At 41.1% G+C, this 20,561-nt stretch overlaps 1 protein-coding gene across 6 annotated transcripts in view; it reads left to right on the top strand.

Moving 5' to 3' along the window:
- The window catches only part of RREB1 (ras responsive element binding protein 1), a 169,409-nt gene that overhangs the window by 94,553 nt on the left and 54,295 nt on the right, over positions 1-20,561 (top strand). For all 6 annotated transcript variants that reach the window (XM_089516686.1, XM_089516685.1, XM_089516683.1 and 3 more), the window contains one exon: positions 3,948-4,111. In XM_089516686.1, the coding sequence (XP_089372812.1) occupies positions 3,948-4,111 (164 nt within the window). The remainder of the gene's footprint in view (positions 1-3,947; positions 4,112-20,561) is intronic.

The raw sequence follows: 20,561 nt of genomic DNA, 5'->3' as shown, positions 1-20,561 counted from the left end.
TTTTCTGTGGGGATCTCCAGCTCTCCTCCACCACCATTCCTTGGGCACAAACATAGTCATCGAATAGCGTCATTCCTGGGAGAATTTGCTGTTAGATTTCAAAAGCTCCTGACAGCAGATCACAGCTAAGTGGTAGCTTCATTATTTTAAAAATGTTGTTTTGTGAGGGGAAAAGAGGCTCCTCAAAGGTGCAGTAAGGATGAAACACGAGGGTCATTTTTCAAGCACATTTACTGTTGATGCTTTGATACGTGTGCAATGGGAAGACTTTGGTTAGACTTCGAGCAGCTAGAGATAGCTAACTTGGACCATGATCCTATTAATACTGTCATCCAACTGCAAGCTTCTTTATGCACATTACGGGGCCAATCACAGGCCATGTAGTTAGATGCTGGATAGTTCCAAGACTGGATACCTTGTTATGCACGCTTGTTGAAAGTGCAACTGCAGGGTGTGTTAGCCAGTAGGATCCTGACCCCAGGGTACCCTCCAGATGTTTTGGTCTCGCCAAGTTGTCATAAACTTTCCACAGTATGGCCAGTGGCCAAGAATTATGAGATTTGCTACAAAACATCTGGAGCATCAAGGTGCCTCCTCTCGTGTCACCTTCTTTTCCCTTGCGAATTAACAGAGATGAACACAAATGTTATCAGGGGGTTGTTCTCACTTAAGATTTGAAACGATTTAAAATACGTTTTTAATAAAATCGATTCAAAATAACACTGTTTTTATCCCGCTATCCGAATTGCTTTGTTCATCGTTCCCATCTGGTTATTTAAATCGAAGTTTTTACCTGCAAGCGTTCCTACTTGGCATGAAATTGGTGTTTAAATAAAGCGATTCTTCTCCTCCATACCTTATTTGGAGCTGTCAATCAATAGTACGTCAGAATGACGTAACGTTAATCCGGAATATTTGGAAGCGATTTATCTTTTGGCATCGTTTCCATTTCATTGACTGTTTGTGAATTTAGCGAATTTAGGAAACCCAAGCTCTTTCCAGAGGAACTATGGAATAGGTTTTGCATGACAGCATCCCCTCTTCATGTCTCCCAAAAGACAGCCAGGGATAATCCCTTCAGAGAGCACAGAGATCAATGGGGGAGGCTTCTGGCAAAGCGAATTTAGGAAACCCAAGCTCTTTCTAGAGGAACTATGGGATAGGTTTTGCATGACAGCATCCCCTCTTCATGTCTCCTAAAAGACAGCCAGGGAGAATCCCTTCAGAGAGCACAGAGATCAATGGGGGAGGCTTCTGGCAAAGCGAAGCTCTTTCCAGAGGAACTATGGGATAGGTTTTGGAGGGCAGCATCCTGTCTCCCAAGACAGCCAGGGAGAATCCCTTCAGAGAGCACAGAGATCAATGGGAGAGGCTTCTGGCAAAGCAAAGCTCTTTCCAGAGGAACTATGGGATAGGTTTTGGAGGGCAGCATCCTGTCTCCCAAGACAGCCAGGGAGAATCCCTTCAGAGAGCACAGAGATCAATGGGAGAGGCTTCTGGCAAAGTGAAGCTCTTTCCAGAGGAACTATGGGAGAATCCCTTCAGAGAGCCCAGAGATCAATGAAGGAGGCTGCTGGAAAAGCAGGGAGGGAGCACTCTTCCCAAAGATTCTCTTTCCAGGGTTGGAGGAGAAGGCAGATTCCATTTGAGAAAGGGAGAGAGAAAGGCTCTATCCCCCCCCCCCCCCATTGATTAGAGCCCTTCCCTACCTGGGCGATATCAGATGTCTCCTCGCGAGGAGCCATCCCTTCCCTGCCTCTCCTCCGTTAGAAATGGGCTCTCCCCACACAGAGGGGAGGTTGCAATCCACCGGGGGAAGCCTTGAGCAGCCGGGACTTCAGGTGTTAAAAGCGCTGAAGAGATTAAGCGCCTGTAAACCATTAAAATAAAAAATAAAAATAATCCTTATCTCTTATTGAAAGACCACAGCGGACAAAGGGGTGAGGGAAGCAAAAATGGCGACAGCCAGACGGATGGGGACAGAAAGGGCAACTCCCCCAAGGACAGCCCCATCGCACTCCGCTCCTCCCATTCATCTAACGCAATTTCAAAGGCTGTCGTTCCTATTTAAATGCTCCGGTTCCTAAATCGAATCAATGGAAAAACGTAGGTCGGACCCTAGTGTTTTTTTAACACGCATTAAATGAGGAAAACTCGATTCAAAATTTTATTCCGCTCTACAATTTGATTTGTTGTGGGGACGATTGCGGGTTGCTCTAGAACCGTTCTAGGTTTAAATCGGATCCTAATAGGAACGCCACTCCTTGGATTCGATTCAGAACGCGGGGTTTCACCTAGTGAGAACAACCCCCAGGTCACCTAACTGTTCCTATGCTCCCCACTGGACCACTCCATCACTGTTGTGTTTTAGGTTGTTTTGAAATTAAGTAGCTTTTTGAAGAGGCATGAAGAGGAAGGAATGAGTGGTCAGGCACATGTTGAGCAGTTAGGAAGTGCAGAAATGTGTGCGAAACAAGCAGAAGTTGAGGATTGTTTCATGAAGGAAGAACAGTAAAGTTTAAGTTGAACATAATAGAAACTTTAATGTCAAAAATTTTGAACACATTCTCCCTCAAATCCCCATGAAGAGAATATATGAATGTTCACTTAGCAGAGTGAAGGATAAATATATAATGATTTGCGCATGGAAAGCAAGTAAAATTTCAATTGAGGTATTAGAGAAGTACTGTATTCATACTAGTTAAAGAACAGAATGGACTTCTTGTCTGCATTTCCAAAGAGAAAGACTAGATGGGAATCTGTTGTTTTGTGGTTTAAGCCATAAAGCAATCATTCTTAACCAGCTCATGCCTAGGATGACATCAAAGTCAAATCCGGAAGAAAACACAGTGGCTACTGGCTGAGCCACACACTCTTAGTGAAAACTCTTGAAGTCACATGGAAGCTGTGTGTGCATCTGTTATAATTTGTGTGATTAAGACAGACTGGGGGGAACATCTGCAACTTTTGTAATTTAATCAGATGAGCCCCGCACCCCCAAAGTTCCCCCCCCCCCCCAAAGTTTGCCTCTGAACAAGCACAACCTGGCTTTGAGACCAATGGCAGCTCCAGTACCTTTTTTTCCTTTTTTGACTTGAGTTCAGAGAGTAACTCCCTTGCAACATATAATAGGTCGCTTTAGGAAAGTGCTAGGGAACCTGTGTCTTTTCAGGTACTGCTGAATTACACTTCCCATAATTTGCAACCGGAGGGCTAGTAGAGCTTTTGTGTGGATGGATCCACTCTTGAGTGTGAATGTCTGTGCTGGTGAAAAGTGATGGGAGTTGTGATCCAATACATCAAAAAGGCTTGGGAATGCTGCATTAAATGATCTATAAGGAACGTTTCTAAGGGCTGATGGGCACATTCAGAGTAAGGATGTGTCTCTTTCTTATTTAAGCTTTTCTGAGTGACCCATTATGGAGTAGGCAATTGGATACCCCTTGGGCACTTTGTGTACTATAGCTTCCATAATCCCTGTCCACAGGCCAGTTTAGCTTGGACGTGTGGGAGCTGTAGACCTAAACACTTGTGTAGCACCAGGCTGCCTGTGCCTGCTTCATGCAACATCAAACTGTGGCCATTCACACTCAACAGTGGGTCAGTCCATCCACATAACACTTCAAGGAAAGGGGACATAGCCTTCTCAGATGTCTGCGTGATGGCCTTTCAAATATTTAGAATTTGTTTTCGTTGCTTTTTCAGTTCTTTGCCACTGTTTGAGTGGTAATATGATTGCAGTGTTCAGTTATATTTTGAAATAGTCCTTGCTTGTAGGACAAGCTATAAACGTGAGACATAAAGGGGTGTGTGTAATTAACACAAATACTCCATGCTGATTGCACTGAACCTTAAATGATGATTATGATGGTGGGTGGTGATAGACTAACATGCTCTTGATGTGGGACAGGAACATCTCCAATGAAAATATTTATTCCTTTCTTTAGCATAACACTGACACTGGAGGAACCGACCATTCCTGCAGCATCTGTGGAAAGTCGCTGAGCTCTGCAAGCTCCCTCGATCGCCACATGCTAGTGCATTCTGGTGAAAGGCCTTACAAATGTTCAGTATGTGATCAGTCCTTCACCACAAATGGAAACATGCACAGGTGAGAACCAACAATGAGATGACAGTGAGTGTTTGTGTTTTGGGGGAGGGGCCTAAGAAATATGAATGTCCTTTCAGTTTCAGGCCTTTAAATCCAGAGATTCCTTTTTTGACGAGTCCTGAGAGTACAGTGGAACCTTGCCTTACATGGGGATCCGTTCCAGACCCCATCATGTAAGGCAAATTCTGCCTATGCTCGAGCCCCATTCAATATAATGGGGCTTGTGCTCACGGCGGTACAGCACGCATGCCATTCATTAGATTGCCGCATATGGGGTGCCTGCGTATGGAGCGGGCACACTGTAGTTCCTTGTAACATATAATGGGTTGCTTTAGGAAAGTGCTAGGGAGCCTTGTCTTTTCAGGTACTGCTGAATTACACTTACCATCAGTTGCAACCGGCCTGCCCACTTCTGCTTATTTTGTTGGAACAATTTGTTGAATGATGGAAATATGAATCCTGGGCATATAACTATCTGTTTGGCTTCATGAACTGGACACTTTTTGTCGACAAGTTTCTTATCAACAGTAGTCTTTTGACTATTTCATTTGGGTACAACCTTTAGTGTTTTTTGTCATTCTTCAGAATGGGCATATTTGCCTTAATCCTGGATCCAAAAATATAATCCAACTTCATACATAGCAAACGACTTGACAGTCAGACCCAAGTCAAAATAGCAATAGCAACAGCAAGTATATTTCTATACCGCTTATCAGTGCACTTAAGCACTCCCTAAGCAGTTTACAATGTCTAAGCTAATTGCTCCCAGCAAACTGGGTACTCACTTTAATGACCTACAGATGAATGCAAGGTTGAATCAACCCTGGAACCTTGCAGGATCGAACTCACTACCTTGTGGCTGTGAAAGGCTGCAGTGCCAGCATTTAACAACTACACCACTAGGGCTTCTTTTGGCAGTCTGACATTTCAAAATTGCTGTTAGTGTGAGCCTGGATCATGCTGAGTGGTATTTTTCCATCTAAGAGCAGAGAGGCTACCATCTCACAAGGTGTTTGTGTGTTTTGCTGCTGTGCTTTGATCACTGTAACACTGAAGAAGTTCATTGCACTTTGTAACATGTTGTAAAAAATACTGTCAAATTTAGGAAGGTGGAAAGAAAAAAGAGTATCCCACAAGATTTTTGTCATCCCTGAACAAATATGTATTGATATAGAATATTATAAGCTGCCTCACATTGGGGGAAAGGCAGGATATAAATAAAATTAATTAACTGAATATATATAAATATACATGTTTACCTACTCAGAGTACCAGAAAGATTTTATATGCATTTCTCTATTACTTTGCCACACATTATGCCATATTCTTTTATTTAAAAAACCTCTAAATAACACTTACAAATGTTGTTGCCTTTGTAAAAAAAAAATACCCAAACAAACTCTACTCTCACTTGTTGAACAATTTGGAAAGTATTTCATAGCTGCTTAATTCAGGTACTGAGATCAGCCTGGTACTGCTGCTATTGGCACCAAGGGCAATCCTGTTATTAGGCAGGATGAGATGGCTGACTTAAGGTGCCAGATGCTGGGATGACACCAGCTCCCCAGCCAGATCTTCTGAGCCCCTTGGGCCCTTTATAACAAGGTGGGTATTTATGTGTCAGGAAGCATGTCCTAAATCCCCTAAATCAAGCTGCTCCACTTGGATATGGTGGAGGGCACTCTTTTGTGACCAGTTCTGGAATAAAATTCATGGCAGTTTTCTTCCATGTTTTGCAAGGGGCAGAGAGAGGGGACTGCCATCTTTGCCTCTGGCGGCAAAGTATCTTGGCCAGTGTTGTGTGGGACTACTGGTAGCCATGTAAAAAAAAATAATTTAATTCTCTACTAAGCAAGTTGGGTCTTTTAGTTATGATGCTTTATTAGAGTGGAGGCAATACACTTCCAGGTAACCCATGTGAGAGATTAATTGTGAAGAGCAGAAGCAACATTTACACAGATGTTTGTCCAGTGAATTCAAAAACATAATTTCCTTTAACAACCCATGTGCATGTATATTGAATGAAAGGGTGTGAGTAGTTCATGCCCAACTAGTATACTTAACTCATGCCCAAAAGCTGGAACAGTTCTTTAAGCACTTGAAATAAAAACCTGCAGGAAGTGTTTGTGTGAACCCCTCATGAGGCAATGTTGGTGACTGGCTTTAATGTAGACTGGCAATGTATTCTGCAGAAAGGTGTGATTAGTGTAAAAATAATGTCTCTTTAAGTGTATTTCAGACATTGTGTTGCTCATAAGATGAGCTAAATCTTAAAAACATTTCAGCATTTTTGTTTTGGTTTTTTTTTTTGTACTGAACCATCAAATGATGTGACACATGGCAGAAAAAAAACCTGCCCTTCCAGTAACTCTGCTAAGTGATGCTTGATTTGTGGTTTATATCTGTTTATGTTATTTGTTCAGTATGGTGCTAATTAAACCAAAAGCCACAAGCTGCAAAGATCTCTCTATAAGTTTGGAGAGATACACAGGTTCCGTTTTCTGCACATACTTGGGAATAAGCACCGATGAATATCTTTTTTTACCAGAGAGAATTACACAAGATGAGTGAACTTGCGGGGTGTGTGTGTGTGTGCTATTTCAGTGTACTGTTTTTACGAGGATATTTTATGCCAACAAGCAAAATGCTGTTCTGTTCTCTGCCCGTGTGTTGTATTTTCCCAAGCATCCCCAAGTCTGAATGTTTTCATACTGAACTGGATATTTAGTCTTTTGGAATTTGGTGGATAGGGAAGCATGAGAGCAAAATGAAAAAAAGAAAGTAGGTTGTTTCTGGCTGAAGAAACTAGCCTCTGAAGCAGGTGCCTGCTAGATAGTGTTGGGCTGTGAGTTGCAGCAGCCCTGGCCAGCATAATTTATGTTGAGGGATGCTGGGAGTTGGAGTCAAACAACACTTGAGGGCCATATAATTCCCATCCCTGCTTTAGAGCAAGGGTAAGAAACTTTAGAAGGTGCAAGGAGCAATTAATCACTTGTCTTAGATCCACTTGTAGACTGCATTACTTCCTACTGCTGAAACTGGACATAGCCAGACATCTGTTCTGTTTTTGTTTTGTTTTATTTAATTGTAAAAAGTCCCCTGGGGGGTGCTTTTTGAAAGAAGCATCCTGTTTCCTGGGGTGCTGTTCTCCATGTCCCCAACTTTTTCCAGGAGTGGTGGAGCTCTGGAGTGAATGTGACTGTGGACTCCATGTTGCCTATCTCTATTCTAGAGAAATGTGGCATGATGAAGAAAATACATAAAGGCCAGAACCTTGTTAGTGTCCTGTGCTTGCACAGAAGTCCCTTATGCTGTTATCCTATACTTATTTTAGGGTGGTTTGGTGGCAGTAGGGTAAGGCAAAGAAAACCTTCTCTGTTGCTGCCCAGAAATGGAGCTGCTGGCTCCCAGCAGCATGATATTGCAATACCTGATTACTAAATGGGTCCTTGATGCTCTGGAAATCACTTTTTCCTACACAGGTGATTTTTCAAGGTGATCTTTCAATAGTGCTTTAGCTGTGGGGACCTACCTGGAAGCCAGCCACTGCAGAGATAGCAGTGGGAGCAGGCAGTTTTTTCTCCACACTTGGTGACAGCTTTCTCTGCCACCCCAACTACATGTATGGTGCACATGCAGATTTTTTATTTTTGCTGCTGGTGCTATGCTGGAGCTATGCTAATGAACTGTCTCTCAGCCAAAATCAGTTTTAGTGTCTTGTTTCCAGTATTGCCTGGCCTGTTGCTTATGGGAAGCCCACAGCCCACATGAAGGTGCAAGCTGCCCCCTTCCCCCTCACATTCTGTAGTCAGATCTGTCCTACTCATGCACTTGGATATTTTGGCTAGCTTTCCTTGAAGAATGTCAACAGGTGACCCAGCTCCATGAATTGGTGCAGTCTTTCCTCAGTTTCCAGCTATATAGTATGCTATATACTGTAGTGTGTTTTCACAAGAACAAAGTTGTGGTGTTGCTGCTATTCTAGTTCAGTTGCTGCTATTGATCTTTTAAGTCTTAAACTAGAGGTAGCGCAATTTTGGCCTGCCTGCTACTTTGAATTAGGCTTTATATTAGTCTACCCACCAGGGCCAGTGTTAAGAAATTGTAGGGGATTGTAATCCAAAGCTATGAAGGGCCAGAAGTTCTACATCCTTGCCTTAAATTGTGACAAGGCTATCTGAAGGACTGTCTACACTGATATTTACTCCCTGCCCCTGTGTATGAACATGTGTGTGCATATAGAAGTAGATATAGATACTGATATCAAGTGTTTACTTTGTGATCCACTAGCAAAAGCTCTTAGTTTGCTGAATAAGGACAGAGATTTGTTTCTGATGGCCCTCTGTGTCTGGAATGTCCTCTCCAAGGAAATCCAGATGACTACTCTCTCTTGACCCTAAAGTTTTCTTTAAAAATTGGTCCGTGGTTTGATGATTTCACATTCATTATATTTAAGACTGTTAACTTTTAAATTAATATTTAAATTTGAAATTAATGTTGCAGTACACTCATTTGTTGTACTCTATTTTTGGGCCTCAGGGCCACAGCTGGTGTCAGGTGGGAAGGGCAGCAAGTAAGAAGGGGGTGCGGTCATGTAGGTTGCGTCATGTAGTGCAGCTCAAGATACAGGAGGTGTAGAATTTTATATTGCTATTGTTTTCTTACTGTTCGGGGTTGCTCATTTGGGTGTGCCTCTTACATTGCCATTTGATTCCAGGAGCAAGCCCTCTTTGGTTTGCCTCTCTGAAGATAGTTGACACCTTGCTGAATGCTCTAGGCCACTCAGAGTTTAAGTTAGGTGTCTGCTTGCTGAAATGGAATATTTCTTTAACTGTGCCATGTTGAGTCTTTTCCCATCATATTATGAATTGCATTTCTGTGATGTGTCAGTTCTGCTTGACTGGAGAAAAATGGGAGAAAAATACTCACTATAATCTTATGCGGAGCCCTCCCCCAATTCTGTTTTCACAAGACTCATACTGTCAACTCTGAGATATCAGGAAATAAGAAGAGGTGCAGAAAGGGGGAAGATGTACTTCTCTAAACTTGTCTGATGTGGCCATAGTGCTCCTCTTTCATAGTTCTAAGATTTACCCAGGCTTAGTGGTGAACTTTCTTAATTAGAGATGGGAAGCTTTCAAACCTCCAAATACTTTCCAGAAGCTTATTTATTGATCTATCAATCATAAGAGCCAGCTTTTTTGGATTAAAATTTCCATTACCCTTTCTTCTTACTGGCCTTATTGGCTGGGGATATGGGAGTCCAAAACATCTGGAAGGCTGCAGGTTTTCTTGCTGTTGGAATCTCTTTTCTCCTCCTTCTTCCTCTTTTAAAACTTGAGAGGTTGGTAGAATTCTCATCTGATTCAGAATGTAGTCTTAGAGGTGATCAACATGCTTAGCTGGCAAAAGTCTGTGTGAAAGTCTATGTGCAGGCTTGCATTTTCCTTCTTTAGTCAAGAGCTGGTGCCAGATGACAGCCCATTCCCTTGAGAAAACAGTGAGCTTATCCTGAATCAAGGAAAGGTGGAGCCCCTCAGGCTGAAGTGATGTTCAGCTACCTCATGTGAATCATAGCTGTAAGGGCATGTCTTGCCTCTCATATATTCACCTGCCTTCATTTCTTTTCCAAGAAATGCTTGGAACTACATTTCCTGTGAGAGGTTTTATATAAGAAGCTCCCGACACTTCTCAGGGCCCTTTGTTCAGCAAATGAAGCCTCCGTTTTGAACTAAGTTGGCTACGTATTTGTAGATATCAGAAATCAAGTCTCAGGTAGTGACAGGTTTCTGAACCAGGGCTGATGTGTCTGTTGCCAAGGTGCATTCAGGATGCAGCTTGGAGGATTGTGTTTACTGATGCTTGTATGTACTTTATATTAGGTGTGTTGTACCTGTGCCCCATTTCCAGGTGTTGAACTATAACTCCTGTTATCCTCTAACATTGGTCCGGTTATCTAGAGATGTTGTCCAACAATATTTGGTGGGCCACAGATACCAAATAGCAGTATATGCTGGTCTCATGTCCATTATCACATAATGTTCAACAGTACTGGGTAGTAATTTTTGGTCATGGAACAATTAATTGTCTCTATCCACTTCCTCATCTTACCTGGTTTATCATAAGGATGCTGCCATCTCTTTATAGCAACAGTTAGCATCTTCTCACTCCCAAGTTGTAGAATAGTAAGTCTTCTGTTTTGTTTTTTTTAATAAAAAAACAAACAAATCCAGAAGTCTACTTTTTGGTCTCCAAACGGGAGTTTGACTTCTGAACTTGAGAAAATTACGGACTCATAGAGTTGGGAGTGACTTTAAGAGCTATCTATTCTAATTCCTTGTCTTGCAGAATTCTACCAACCTCTCAAGCACTTCTGAGAGATGGCCATCCAACTTTTACTTAAAGACCTCCAATGAAGGAGACTCCACTGTCTTCTGGGGCAATTTATTTCACTATCAAACAGTTCTTACAGTAAAGAAGTTCTTCCTTAAATTTAGTTGTAATTTCTTTTCTTCTAATTGGAATCTATTGGTTCATGTCCTAGTCTTTTGAGCAGCAGAAAACAACTTCGTTCCATCTTTTACATCAGTGGTTCTCAAATTCTGGTTCTCCAGATATTTGGGAAGTCAGTTCTCACAATTCTTGCTATTAGCCATGTTGGGTGAGACTTTTGGGAGCTGATGTCCGAAACATTTGGAGGACCAGAGTTTGAGAAGTGTTGTTCAACATGGCATCCCTTTACATATTTAAAAATGGCTATCATATAACATCTTAATAATCTCTTCTCCAAACTAAGGTTAATTAGAGAAAAGTCCAGGACCATAACTTTCTGCTAGCAGGCAAATAGAAATCATATGCTTGGGGAGCACTTACAGGTACTGCTGCAGCATTGAGCTGTGCCAGCCCATGCTTTCCCTGCTTCTTCTTGAATGCTGTTAAGCAGATGGATGGTGGTGATATATTGATGATAGCTGCTATTTATCTTCTTCTCCACCATCAGTAGGTGGCTGAATGTACTCTGTGGTATTAGGATGCAGTGAAAAGGCCAGTGAGACATTGAAATATTAAATATATTAGTGTCATGGTCTCCAGGGCCTTGCTTACATCTTAACTATCCACCAGAGAGAAAGCATTAAAATCCAATTAGTGATGCAGGCTGCAGAGTGAAGACCACCTGGGGATTGCTAGCTTTTTGCCAGGGTGAAACATAATGACATTGCATGCCTCTGGTCTCCACACCTGCTGTTCTGCCACATCATTTTATTATTATTTTTATCTTCATCTAGCACTTACGTTTTTCACTTTTTTTAAAAAAAAAAAATCGAAGTTAAGAAACATGACCTAAAATTACAAAGTCAGAAAGACTGGAATTTCTCATCTCACTTGTGTAGATCTGAGTGGGGTTTTGTCTGGGGGTTTTCAGACAGAGACATGATAGTCATATATTGAGGAAATCCTGGACCCCTGTACTGAGAAGCAGATTGGATTTCAGGGCTCACAAGATTTGTTCCAATACTGATTGGTTGAATCCACAAACTGATTATTCCTGAGCATTACCTAAGTATTTATGAGCCTTTGGTTTCTACTCAAAGATAAGATATGTGCCCATTTAAAAAAAAATAGATACTTTTTCTAAGGGCTTTTAAAAATCTATGGCTGGTGTACACACAGTCTCAGTGATAAGAATCTTATTTCCTGAAGTCACTCCTCTTAGCCCTGTCAGTCGGGGCACAGTATTCCAGGAAGTTTTCCTTGAGAACTTGGAAAAAAAATTTTTTTAATGCAACTCCCAGAATCTTTCAGTATGGCCAATAGCCAGGCAGAGTGTGGGTTGTTAGGAGCTGTAGTCCAAAAAGTATCTTTTCCAAACTCTTGACTATAATGCATGATCTCTGGTGTAGTGGATTGAGGGGGTGCAAGAACACCAAGTGCTGTTGGGCTGTTCCCATTCATTTGAATGGTGTTTGTACAGAAGAACCTCCCTTTGGAGTCTGCCTTTGAGTTTCGTTTTGAGTTCCTCATGTCCACTTCAGCAGCATCCTTGACTATGAATTCTCTCAAGTTTTCTGCATGTCCAAATCTGCCTATCACTCCACTTCTTACAGAATGGAGCTTGAACAGGATGTCCTTTCAGTGTACTCTCCTCCTGCATATTTTATTCTGGACTCTTTCATCACATTCCACCTCAAGCTGCTTTTGCTCTCTGACCTGCTTGTAGGTACCTGTTTGCACACATGTTGCTTGTACATCCATTTTCTTACAGTTTATTTAGTGATCAGCTTCCCTTACTATATGGTATTTCATTCTGGAAATTTATTTCCATCTGTATCTAAAAGAGATTGGAACCAAGACTCTTTTGTACACTAAAGAAAGATGGAGTCTTGCTTTGATTGCCTTATCACCCTACCCCTTCACTATTTGCTTTTGTTTTTCTGCAAGCTTCATTTATCTCAGTGCAATCCTTTGGATCTCTGTTGATTAACAGCCCAGTGTTATGCTACATTGCTGGAGCTGACCTTATCAGCAGCCTTTGGCACTACTGTTTTGGCGCTTGTGGAAAGTCCCTTTGCAGTGTAGGAGTTCTGAGTTAAAGATTTATGTATGTGTTGAGGGGAGGTGAAGGAGCTGAATAAATGCCCTCTGTTAGCCTTTGGGAGCAGTCATGATATTTGCAGCTGGCACATGTTTCTGATAAGTGTGTACTATTTTATTTTAGTACTGTAAAAAAAAACCTTAATTATCCTTGATCCAAGTGAAGTCCAGGATAGGATTCCAGGGTGGGTGATCTAGAGGGCCTCTTGTTCCTCACTTCTGTTGTAGGCAATATAGTGATGTTGTTCTTGTGTGTGCCTTCAAGTTGTTTCCAACTTATGGGGACCATAAAGCAGTGATGTCCAAACTCTGGCCCTCCAGGTGTTTTGGACTTCAGTTCCCAGAAGCCTCAGACATCTTGGCCAATGATCTGGGATTCTGGGAGCTGAAGTTCGTAACACCTGAAGGGCCAGGGTTTGGACATCACTGCAATAAGGCAAACCTATCATAGGGTTTTCTTGGCAAGATTTCTTCAGAAGAGGTTTGCCATTGCCTTCCCCTACGGTCGAGAGGATGTGATTTGCCCAAGGTCACCCGGTGGATTTCGTGGCTGACCTGGTCTCCAGAGTCGTAGTCTAACACTCAAGCCACTACACCACACTGGCTTTCCTGGGATAATCTGACCTGATGTAATTATTCCTGTAGATCATTTGAAGCATAGAGACAGTTTTCCAGCACATGGGAATCTCTACCTATCAAGCAGCTGGGAGCTATACCATATAACTGAGTGGCCCACAAAGACTGATCTTTGATACCTTTGCTTGGACCATAACAGCTTAAGCTATATAAGCCCATCCCTCTCTACAGATGTTCTTCCCAGTTGTCTTTAATTCACATCTTCATTTTGCTTGCCTGAAAGTGTGTTATGCTGTATGTATTTGTCTCCTAGTTTCAAATAAAACAGAAGAAGAAAAAAAGACAAAGGTATAAAGTGGAAATAATTTGCTTTTGCTGATTGAATTAGTGCCGTAAACCAAACATGTAGAGTTGGAGTAGCCCCAAGCCAGTTAGTGTCACTCTCAGGCAAGTACACAGCAGAATCCTAAGAATGTCAGTTTATAGCTCTCGAGATTGTAAGATAAAGCTTGCAAACCTGGCGCAGATTCCTAACAAAAGCTCAGCATATTAGTGAAGATGCCCAAGTATCCATTGGTCCTTCTTTTCTTCTGCTTAAATAGAAAACAGTGTCCATCTATTCTAAATTCTGTTTCACAGAACCCTTTCAATTGCCAATTCATTCTCAAAACAATTGTTTAGAAATGTTTAATGCACGTTTCATTGTGTCATATAATTTTCCCTTCACATTTAAGGTTAACAATTCAAGGATACGGTTACATTGTTCATTGGCCATGCATTAGTATCTACAGTACTGACATAACTGCTGTTCACATTTATGTCAGTTACATGCAAATGAAGTGTGCTCATAGTGGTCTAAACAATGTAAAGTTAGCTATAGTGAAATGGTGGTTCTGTTGTATGGCCTTTTCTGTTTGAACCTTTTCCACCTCAACCCCTATTAAGCATTTTGCTTAAAGAACAATACATAACCATATTCTTTCTCTGACCTATGTGACACCCCTTCATCCTTTTAAACTCAACATTGATGCTAATTCACATTAGTATCCACATTAATTGACAGGGTATGGACTTGTGAATCAGAGTCCATGTTTGCCCATGCTCGTGAAATTTTGTGCATTGACTTTGGTCTTGCTTACAACTGTACTAAGCCTACTCTGTCACAAGCTTTTGGCCCTGTTGTTTTTGATAAAGTATGGTAGAACCTGTGTGGTGCAATGGTTTGAATGCTAACTAGGACTGGGAGGCAATGGTTCAAGTCTGCGCTCAGCCACAGAAACCCACTGGGTGACCTTGGGCAAGTCACACTATCTCAGCCTTAGAGGGAAGCAATGGAAAACTTCATCTGAAAAATTTGGCAAGAAAACCCCAGGATAGTGTTGTCATAAGCTGGAATCAACTTGAACACACATAACAAGAAGAACAAATTTGTCTACATGTAGAATACACTCCAGTATCATGTAATCTGAGCAGATGGATAAATTCTAAGGCTTAGAATCTATGGGCAAACTCACATGGTGACATATTTCACGTATGGCATTGCCATAGTCTTTCAACATTGTTGCATCATTCCTTTCTATTGCTCATCATGGTCAGTTGGATGACTGGGGACTCATTGTCATCTGTGTTTTCATGGTCCAGCTCAGTTCTTACTGTTCCTGAAAGAATGCTCATCTAGGGGAAAAATTAACTACTTATTCTGGGATGTTTAAAATTGCTCGAACTTTTGTGTACTGCAGTCCCAGGTTGAGACCAAAAGCAGCTGGCTGGTGTTGGGAACGAAATGGATGTAGGACAGATTTTCCCAGTCTGTTGCTGTGTAGGTGTTTTGGTTTTCAATTCCGATCAGTCTCACCCAGTGAGGGGCTCACTGGGATGGTGGCGGTTTTAGCCAGAACATCTAGAAAGTATCACGTTGGGTGAAAGCTGGCATAGAAAGATATATTTTGTGTTCATGTGTTCTGGTATATTAAATTCAAAGGAATGGAATAATTCTAGTATCTTTGTATGTTTATTTGTAAAGTGATTTACAGTACTGTACAATAATAAAGATATTTTATGCCCAGTGGCAAAGAGCACAGTTCTTAATTTCTTTCACTGTGCAAACGGAACATAACTTTGATATGAGACTTTCCAAACAATCCTGAGAGAAAACTATGAATAAGAACATAATATTTTATATGCTTATATCTAGCAACATAATACATTTTCTTTCATTCAGTTAATAAAATATTCTTTCATATATATAGAGGAAGAAACTGGCAAAACAACCTCTGAGTATTCCTTACCTAAGAAGACACCATGAAAATCATGGGGTCATTATAATTCAGTAAGCAACTTGAAGGCACAGACACTCACAGACACACACACAGAGCTATCATATCATACAGCAACTTTCCATATCCACAAATGCTTTATCCACAGATTCAACCATCTACATTTTGAAAATATTCCAAAAAGCTATAAATTCTGAAAAGCAAAACTTGATTTTGTTATTTTATATAAGGGATACTATTTTACAATGCCATTGTATTTAATGGGACTTGAGCATACACAGAATTTCTTATCCATGACGGGAGGGCTGGAAACAAACCTCAGCAGATACCAAGGGCTCACTGTAGTGCCCTTCCATCTTTGTGTAGCAGGGGAGAGAAAGAAAGATGCAACTTAGTCTGTGCTTGTTCATACTTAAAGGTAAAGTTTCAGGTGAGGCAGCACTTTAAAAAACAAATGTCATGTGTGAATTGGCTGGTGGTCAACAATGTCATGTTAGTACAACAACAAATGAGCGATTACATGCATATCATACTTTGTCAACAACTGCTGACAGTACCTTCATTTCCTTTAAGGCTGTCATGTTATGTCTGGACACATTGCTGTCATTTTGTTCCTTCTCACTTCTTATAAGCTTTGGGAACCAAATTGCTTTTTGCATGATTTAAGAGTGAATTGCATACAATGAGAAAATGAAGGTGGGGTGATGGGAAATTTACTTCAAGTTCAATTTCTTTTTGTCTTCAGTTCTCTTCTTTAAAAAAATCAACCACAAATGGTGGCAGTTCCTTGGTCTTATTTAAAAGAGCGCTGACAGGAAAGGTACATTCTGATATTTGCTCATTCTTGCATGCCAAAAGAGAGAACCGGTTGGGCAAGCTGGAGAGTAGGAGTTGATTCTATTCATGTGTTAAGGTGGAACAGAGGCAGCAACCAAAAGCATAGTTTTGAGAGAAACATGCCAATTATTTTTTTCTGCTCAAACTCTTCAGAATTTTTTTGTACTTCCTTGTGAAACCTAGGCCTGTTACAGACTGCCAAAATAAAGCTGCTTCAGGTCTCTTTGGAGGTATGCTATTTAAATGATGCATGGGTCCTAAGAGTCCGGAGGTCGCGCCAAAGCCACACTCCATTCCTAAGCACTGGAGTGCAGCTTTGGTGCAGCTTCCGGATTCTTAGGATGCATGCATCATTTAAACAGCATACCTCCAAAGAGACCCGAAGCAGCTTCATTTTGGCAGTCTGTAACAGGCCCTAGTTTAGTCCTATATAGTGAAGACTCAAAATGGCCTTTTTTCAGGCATCTACCTGCAATACAATCTTAAAATCACAGTCTATTTCTTGAGAATAGATAGAGTGTGTATTTTGATAGCAAGCATTCTTCAAGGCTGGCCATTGTGTAGCCCAAAAGACCTTATCTCTGCATAAGAGAGAGGCAACAGGATGCTTTGGAGAAGGTTTGCAGAAGTATAGAGAACCTTATTAAAACAAACACAGCTTGGAATTGTTACTTTTAGGACTACAACTCCCAGAATCTTGTAGCCGGCGTTGCTAGTCACCATGTTGATTGTGGGTGTCTGGGGAGGCATGGTCCAAAAAAGTAATTTTTCCAGGTTCTGAAAACAGCTTAGTAGGGGCAGAGTGTGTTCAGTGGACACAGATGGCTGATGGATTTTAGAATGGGTACAGAACCAGGAATCCAGTGGACTGTCTTGGAAGGGGGCATGGCTGGCTCGAAACTTGAATAGGTGCTCCTCTCCCAGTACAGTGCTGCTTTTTTCCCCCAGGAACCATTAAGTGCTAGTGCCCCCCCCAACACCTGGAATGCCTACTAATGGCAATCGTCATGCAGAAGAGTGCATTGAGAGTTACACTTATGCTAGCAGTGGCCATGCCATGTGTACTTATACTAGCTGAGGCTAATTCCATGTGTACACAAAGCTGGATTTAGTTATTACAAAAATCATTTTTTTCCAGTGCTGGTGACTACTGTTAAATGTACAACAGCTGGTGTCATTCATGATGGCAGGAAACAAGTACGTATTCAGTGTTTAACGTGGGCACTGACCTTTCTAAAAGTAATCCTAATAGTAAATTTTAGTAGGTGATTTCTTAAGGATTATGCAAGTTGATACATTCCATACCATTTTTGTTTATTGCATCGGTATCCTTAGTCTGAATGCTTTATTTCTGATTGATTGCTGTATGGTTGCTGGGAAAGTGGGTGGAGGAAAGCATTCAGGGCATGATAAAGACATGTACAATATTGGTGCATTTCCAGACAATGGATATGCATTTTCAGATAGTCTTTTCTAACCATGAGAGTTGGGACACAGATTCAAAATATGCAGCCAAAATAGAGACAAGTGAAGTCTACAACAGGGGTAGGAATCATATGCTCGACAACAATCCTCTCCTCTGGTTGTGCTGGCTAGGGATTCTGAGATGTGTGCCCAGCCACACTTGGAAGGTCACAAGCTTTCTATCCCTGCCCTATAACTAGGTGTATTGGGATGGGGCGGGATGAGGCCATTATTATTATTATTATTATTATTATTATTATTATTATTTGTCTTGAAGCTTTTCAAGTTCCTTATTATGCATGCTTTCAGCCATCTAGTCTACATTTCTGTTCCTGCCCCTTTCTCAGCTAGAAAGGTTGGCCAGAGTAAGAAATTCTTCTTGCTTGGAGAAGGCTAAGTAGGAACCCCTTGAAGTTTGCTAACAGCATTGTTTAGCTTTTACTTTGCCATCCTCTACCCTGTTGTTCATGCAAGCTCACATGTGCACCACCTTTGTTCCCCTATTCTGGATGTTTGAGGACCCTTTTATCTTCAAGTTTGTGATGTACCCAGTGCTGCTGCCTTGTGCTTGGGTGGTACCATTTTTGTTTTACATTGAGCCCTTGGTATCTGCTGGGATTTGGTTCCTGGACCCCCTGTGCATACCAAAATCTGTGGATGCTCAAGTCCCATTAAATACAATGGCATCGTGAAATGATGTTCCTTATATAAAATGGCAAAAACAACTGTTTGCTTTTGGAATATTTCAGACTGTGGATGGTTGAATCCGTGGATAAAAATTTTGTGGATACAGAAGGCCAACTGTATCAGCAGCAGCAGTCAGTCTGAACATGGAAAATAAAGGGAATGATGCTACAGCAGTTTTCTGAGCCATCACATGTCACATTGGATGGGAAAGGAGAATTGTCTCTCCAGTAATTAATAATAAGAATCAGAGCTGAATTGCTCAGTCATTTGTTTTCTATTATCATCTTAATAAAATGTTTTTTTTCTTATTGAAGAGGCCATGGCTAGGCAAGAATGTGTTCAAAGATGTGAGTCAAATCTTTTTACTGGATTAGAGAATTCGAGATCAGAGTTTATTTGAAGATGGAGATTTTTGGAGCTGAGCCAAAGGCAGTTATTTGTTTGCTGATTTTGTGTTTTTGTCTGAACATCTTCCCATTATATGATGAACACTGGTTCTCTTCTATTCTCACTTGGAGGCCCTAGAGGGAAGTGATTATGCTGATGCATTTTAGTTTTGGGGTGTGGTAAAATGCCCTGAAGAAGTTGGAAAATGCCTCATTTGCCAAAAGGATGAATCATGAGATTGAACTTGGCTTGATTGTATGAAAAATTGGCCTGCTTCTCCCCACAGAACCTGAGGCTTTATCCCTGTGGAACTCATTCTTACCTCCATGAATTTGCTGCACTGCCCTTACTGCCTGTCTTCAGCAAACTGAGATAAGCTTTCTCTAACAGCTGTGATCTCTGACTGTTTTCTGACTCAGAGCAGCTGTTCAAGGTTTCAAGCAAGATACTTACCTAGATCTTCCTGGAGATGCATGGTATTACTTTGTGGTCTTCTATCCAAGTATTAGGCAGACCCAGCTCTGCTTAACTTATTAGTATAAGTACTGCACACTAACCTATTGTGCCACTGGAGCCCCTGATTAACTTATTTCATTGGTGTGCTGATTGTTATTTGTGTGATCTAGTTTACATACTGTATTCTAAGTAATGAGACTTTTGTCAAATATTAGCTCTTATTCCTGTGAATTCATGTGTCTTTGTTAAATCCTTTGCCTCAAATGCTGTAATGAATTGCATTGGGGATGATCAGCTAGTAGGATTGGGTACTGGAGAAATTGTTTAAAGTTCATTATAAATTGATAGAGAAAAGCATATACTGTACATAGAAGAGTGGGGGTATAGAATAAAAAATATGAATGGAAGAATGATCAGTTGTAAGGCTATGCATAGCTGTTAGTCACAATGGCTGTATATTAACTCCAGGATTACAGAATGTATTCCTTGCAATATTAATTGTTGGGAAACATAAGAAATATACCATTATCATCATGCTTATTGACTTTTCGGAGTTACCTGTTTGGCAGCAGTAGGCCTTTGATACGATCCAACAGGAGTTGTTTTACAGTTGTCCCTCCATATTCGCTAGGGTTAGGGGAACAAGACCCCCGTGAATATGGAAAAACCGCAAATAACAAAAACACTGTTTTTACCTGAGAGGACACCTCTCTAGGAATCTCTAGGTCCTCCAGTGCACCTCTGTGGTCAATGTCCAACATACACTGACCATAGAATGGCACTGGAGTAGCTACAAATGGTCTTTCAGTGCAACTTTTAGTTAAAGTTGACCACAGAGTTGCACTGGAGGACCTAGAGATTCCTAGAGAGAACATATTAATGAAATCCGTGAATAATCAAATCCGCAAATATCAAAGCCGCAAATATGGAGGGATGACTGTATATTCTGTGTTCTTATAAATGAGTAGAATAAAAGTAGACACAAATATATGCAAGGAGAGAGAGAGAGAACTCTCAATTCAACCCACTTCACAAGTACTGAATGACCAAAATATTGTCTAGGCATTTCAGTTTGTCTGATGCTCTCAGAATGGGTCTCAAACCAGTTTAAATTAACCTGGAGAAGAGCATCCTGTGTTCTCCCAAACTAGTAGAGCTTTATCTGTTATATTGTC

Source organism: Sceloporus occidentalis, unplaced genomic scaffold (genome assembly GCF_023333645.1).
Source record: "Sceloporus occidentalis isolate IW3139 unplaced genomic scaffold, rSceOcc1.0.p SCAF_3, whole genome shotgun sequence".
NCBI classification, from domain to species: Eukaryota; Metazoa; Chordata; class Lepidosauria; order Squamata; family Phrynosomatidae; genus Sceloporus; species Sceloporus occidentalis.
This window is presented reverse-complemented; position numbering and strand designations above follow the sequence as displayed.